This window comes from Dermacentor variabilis, chromosome 4, assembly GCF_050947875.1.
Source record: "Dermacentor variabilis isolate Ectoservices chromosome 4, ASM5094787v1, whole genome shotgun sequence".
NCBI classification, from domain to species: Eukaryota; Metazoa; Arthropoda; class Arachnida; order Ixodida; family Ixodidae; genus Dermacentor; species Dermacentor variabilis.
Window position 1 is genome coordinate 137,986,306 of NC_134571.1, and position 5,713 is coordinate 137,992,018.

The following is a 5,713-nucleotide window of genomic DNA, read 5'->3' on the forward strand; positions in this document are numbered from 1 at the left end:
AGCTTTTCAACAACAACAATGGCGCCGATGAACCGCTGCGGAGTGCTGCGGTGGCCTGCGCCCAGGCCTGGTCTGCGGAACGACGGTCGATAGGCTCTCGACACCCGCGTGTAACGATAGCTGAGTTCGAGACCAGTGGTGACTAGGCTACTTGGTGTATAATGCGGCGATCATTAGTATTATTCAGCTTTATTATGACGAGTAGCTTGTTGGCCCAGGTGGCTTACGCTGTGATGAGGACTTTAGAGAGCCGTTCTCGAGTCCTCGCGTCTGTTCCTTTCGTCAGGACGACGAAAGCTTGGACACTCATTGCAGTAAATAATGCGCATTTCCCCCATAAATAGGGTTGAGAGCATGACCTGGCGCAAGGTTATAATAAAGCACGCACGTTGTACTGTCTGCCTAGAATATCCTTAAGAAGCGTTTCGTTTTGTACGGCGGCAACACGTATCCGGAATAATCTTAAGGAACCTTGCCACCATCAGTTTCATTTACATATTAAGCTAGTCTTTTCACTTATTGTTATATAAGGCATCAAAGGAAGCCGTGATGACCGTCGTTAAAAGCAATCACATTTTCTAAATGATATTGAAAAATCAACATGGCTATTACCTGCACGCCCTTCTTAATAAGATAGGCCAACTGACTGCCGCGGTTGGACTTTATTTTTATTGCGATGAAGGCTTGCCCTTAAGGCATAATTCTTGATGTGTACATATGTGTATTATATGTGTGCTGTGAGGCCTGTGTTATGTATGAATTGAAGCAGTGTTTTGTGGATTCTGCTATCATGTATCCCGCGCTCATATAGTTGGTTGCGACATTGTAGCGAAGGCCGGCTTGCAGTTGGGGACACGAGCGTTCTAACTGTATGCCTGGACATATCCCTATTAGGTGGTACGTATCTGCTTCTGCACTCAGTGGTAAATGCGAGTTACACGTTGATATCACAGCCGTTGTGAGGGCCAACCCGGCCCCGAGCCTCCTAAGCAGAACTTCCTCAATCCTAGTAAGGCGAAGTGGGAGGGAGCAGAAACACGGTGGGATAAGAGCACGTGTGTCGTGCCGGAGAACATTTTTACGGGCTTGGAGGGAGTTCAGCCGTTGAGTTGGGAGGGGAATGGACGGAAGATGTGGATCAGGAGGACAGTGTGCCTGCTGGTCGGCAGCAGTGTTGTGAGGGTTTGCAGCATGGCCTTGAATCCAGTGTACCTCGACGCAAGTATCTGTTTTACTATTCATAGTGTGTATCGTCTCGAGGATTTCCATCGCCTTGTAAACCTTCTTGAGATCTTGAATAGCCGCTAAAGAATCAGTGAAGATATCTAATTGTCTGATTGCAGGCAGCTTAGATGTGGCATCTTGCGCAACGTCGTGGATGACTTGAAGCTTCATTACTTGAGCGCTAGCTTCCGTAAATAAATAACGGTGGTGACCGCTGATGAAATTATGCGTATATAGTTCTGAGGAATGATGTCCTCCCGCCGTCTGATAGGATAGCAGCGTCCGTATAGACTTTGCAGGCGTTAACGCATGATGCATTGGTACCTGTTGTATCGCTGCATCGTAACATCGCTGGCTTATTAGTTGTGGTACTGGTGATTTTCCAGGGAGGTATTGGATAGGGCTGATTGTTAATCCGAGAGCCGCGTTAAAAATGAGCATGCGACGCAGTGACAGCTGGAACAAGTTGTTTTTTGATTTCACGTGCTTTCTCACATTGCAAAATTAGCTCTGCAGTCGTGTTGAGCTGGGCATGTTCCTGTAAGGTTGGTATCGGAGTGATGCGGGGTAGTGCTGGGATGGTACGCATATCATCACGATTGTCTCCAACTGCGCCAAACTCAGCCATTGAAATTGTGCCTGATATAAAATTCGTGGTTGGAAGAGTGCATGTACCAGCCGTCGGGCTAAGTCAGTGCGAGCTTCAGCTTGCGACGAATAACGTGAACTGTTGCTGTAAACTCTTTCTAATTAGGCGGAACCAGTGTGCACCACTGCCGGAGCGGTGAATACCAAGACCCAGTATGCGGACCTCGAAGGCTCAGGGATTGCCACTGCGCCGAATTTAAATTTAAAAGGGTGCTGCATGATCCTTTTTGCGTCCTCCCTTGTTGGCCACCACAACATAGCTTTATTCTTGGCCGGAAATGTTCAACCTTGCTTGCCGAACGTTGTTCTCCAGAACATTGAGTTCCAGAAGTTCCATTGAACTCCAGAAGCTATTGAGTTTGTCTAGAGAGATCTTCATGCACGGACTACAAAGCGACCTCATCCTCACAGAATAAAACTTCACGTCCGGTGTAGCTACCAGGCTGAAGGTATTAGAGCAACGTTGAAGAGGAACGAAACGAAACCTTGTGGGACTCTTCTGTTCGACGTGAAGCACCCTTCTTGCCTTCCATCTACTCTAATCGCGAAGGCACGATCCTGAAGAAATCAGTAGACAAATCTTATGATCCGTAGTGGAAGGCCATCCGGCCCTGGAAGCATAGGGAACCCGTGAAGACGGAGCCACCCCATCAGGCGCTTAACGCGCTCCATTTCATTATGGGTCAATAACGTTGTTTCTCTCTGTCTCTCTCTCTCCCAGTTCGATGAAGTTGACAATAATGATTTCATGGTGGATGTATTGTCATAAGTTGTAAGTATTGTATTGTCATAAGTATTGTCATAAGTATGGAGTTGGCACGGAAGCAGCATTTGGAGCACCATGGCTCATACAGCGCACCTTTCCACTTCGCAGGCGATCTTCGCGTTCCTGCTGCTGCTGTGTCCGTGCACAGCGTATTCGGAGTATGACCCTTCGCAACCTCTACTACTATCAAGCAAGGCTACAATCTACCATCAGACCGGCAACTATCTCCGCATCGACCCACTACAACTACTGCGCCCAGCCTTCTGCGCACCATCATGGTCAACCGTGTCGTCACATCGCAGTGGCAACTTAAGCGGCTGTCCGAGCGTCAGTCCGTTTAGTTGGCACGGAAGCAGCATTTGGAGCACCATGGCTCATACAGCGCACCTTTCCACTTCGCAGGCGATCTTCGCGTTCCTGCTGCTGCTGTGTCCGTGCACAGCGTATTCGGAGTATGACCCTTCGCAACCTCTACTACTATCAAGCAAGGCTACAATCTACCAGCAGACCGGCAACTATCTCCGCATCGACCCACTACAACTACTGCGCCCAGCCTTCTGCGCACCATCATCGTCAACCGTGTCGTCACATCGCAGTGGCAACTTAAGCGGCTGTCCGAGCGTCAGTCCGTTTAGTTGGCACGGAAGCAGCATTTGGAGCACCATGGCTCATACAGCGCACCTTTCCACTTCGCAGGTCTGTAAAAACGTTTCGCTTTATGCTAAGAAAAGTGACGACCCATTTTTGCTATTGCTTCCGTGCCAACAAGTGCTCTGTGAAATTGTCGCAGATTGTTTCTCTATGGCGTTGCTGTTATTGTGCTCAGGTGACGTGGAAACTAATCCCGGTCCTACTACGCGTACTGAGGCATTACTCGATCTGCAGAATTTGCTATCAAATCCTTCTGAGCAGACGGAAGTTCTTTTCCGGCTGTTAAAAGACCTTCAGGCTCGTTCTGTACAATCTGCTAAGGGTCAGGCCGAGTTGGTTAACGACGTCAAGGCTATTAAGGTTGGTCAAAAGAACATCGAGACAAAAATGGAATGTATCCAGAAAAGATTAGACAACCTTGAAGAAAAAACAAATGTTTTAGACCATCTCCACGATGAAATGACTGGCATTCAGGCGTCCGCTCAAGCCCAAACAACTCGGCTAAACTCTTTACTAATGCGCGTTGACGAACTTGAGGACAGATCGCGACGCAACAACCTCATATTTCATGGCATCCGTGACTCTCGGGAATCGTGGGAACAGTCCGAATCACGCATAAGAGAAGCACTAACCGGTGTAATCGACAGCCTGCCTGACACGGCAATCGAACGTGCTCATCGCATTAGTCACTACACGCCTAATAAGTGTCGCCCAATTGTAGTTAAATTCACCAACACGAAAATAAAAGACAAAGTACTTTCTATGCGCACACAGCTGAAAGAAAAGGGTATTTCTACCTCCGAAGATTTTTCGCCCGCCACCCGTCACGTCCGTAAAAAACTAATTGAGTACGCTAAAAGCCAGCCCCAACCATGCCCTTTCCAGTTAAGGTACACCAAACTAATAATGAATAAAAAACAGTTCGTCTATGACCCGGCAACAGACACCGTCAACGAGCATGCGCCATATGAACCACGAGATAACGGCGGGCATCCAAATTCCCAGCACGTGCCCAGTTAGGAAAACGTGAGGGGATGTGGACGAGAATCATGCATAGTATCTGTGTTCTTTACAAATATTCGAAGCGTCATGAATAAGCGCACTTCCTTAGCATCTGCATTGGATACTTGCAACGCCGACATTTTTGTGCTTACCGAAACGTGGCTACATTCACAGATTCACGATAACGAAATTCTTCAAACCGCACACAATTTTTCACTGTATCGTTGTGACCGTACAAAGCGTCAGGGAGGCGGCGTGCTCTTAGCCATTTCTAAAGATTTCCCATCTCAGTGTATTCATGTCAATACTGACCTCGAAACGGTTTGGGCCATCATTGAAATAAATCACCAGAAGATAATCGTTGGCGTTTGTTACCGCCCCCCAACTTATTCATCTAATTTCGTAAATGAGATGCATGATGTCATTAATATTGTTACATCTCGTCATCCTACATTACCTTTATTTTTGCTTGGCGATTTTAACTTACCGAACATCATATGGAATACTGAACCTCCAACTTTACACCCTTTTTCTTCATTAGCCAATGAGTTCTTAGACATGTGCTCTGTCTTTTCACTTTCACAACTTGTTACTCAACCCACACGCACTACCGAATCCGTTGAGAACACACTTGACCTTGTATTAACATCGCGTCCTGACCTAGTTTCCGACATCACCTATTTACCCGGCTTGAGCGACCATTCAGCACTTTCGTTCGACATAAATATTTTGCGGCCAAAAACCGGTAAAAAATTTAAATCTTTTCGAGACTACGCGAAAGGAAATTTTGAAGCCATCAACGCCGAATTATCTGCTTTTCTAGACGTATTTATAAACAACTTCGACAGCCGTACCGTTCATACCAACTGGAATATGTTTGCTACAAAAATTGCTCAACTAACAAACAAATACATCCCACTGCGCACCATTGCATGTAATCTAAACGCCCCATGGTACAACATCCGTCTCAAGCGCCTGTCTAATAAAAAGAAACGCCTGCACAAATTAGCCAAACGTTCACCTAGCGTAAACCGCTGGACCAAATACAAACTGGCGGCAGATGAGTATGTAGCCGCACTTAAGCAAGCCAAAGATCACTTTCTTGACAATACCTTGCCTTTAATGCTTAAAACCGACACCAAGAAATTCTGGCGCGTCATTAACCCCAAGACGGACGACATGATAACCTTAATCGACAGCTCCGGAAATGTTATTCCAACTAATCAATGTGCGTCCGCGCTTAATGATGTTTTCATGCACAACTTTTCATCAACTACACACATTACTCTTCCATCCACGCACGACTACGATTACCAAGCAATGTTTCCCATAATCATTGAACCAGCAGGCATCGTACCAATTATCTCATCTTTAAAACTATCTTCGGCTCCAGGACATGATTTAATAAACGCGAAATTTTTG

At 46.5% G+C, this 5,713-nt stretch overlaps 1 protein-coding gene across 1 annotated transcript; it reads left to right on the forward strand.

The window, feature by feature from the left end:
* Nucleotides 1-2,819: 2,819 nt before the first annotated feature.
* On the forward strand, nt 2,820-4,633 carry LOC142579833 (uncharacterized). Its single transcript, XM_075690435.1, has one exon. The coding sequence runs from the start codon at nt 3,008-3,010 to the stop codon at nt 4,307-4,309; it is 1,302 nt and encodes a 433-aa protein (XP_075546550.1). The 5' UTR covers nt 2,820-3,007; the 3' UTR covers nt 4,310-4,633.
* The last annotated feature ends 1,080 nt before the right edge of the window (nt 4,634-5,713 follow it).

Excerpts from the sequence above, each read along its gene's own strand:
- LOC142579833 (XM_075690435.1), top strand. The coding sequence starts at position 3,008 with ATGGCTCATACAGCGCACCTTTCCACTTCGCAGGCGATCTTCGCGTTC.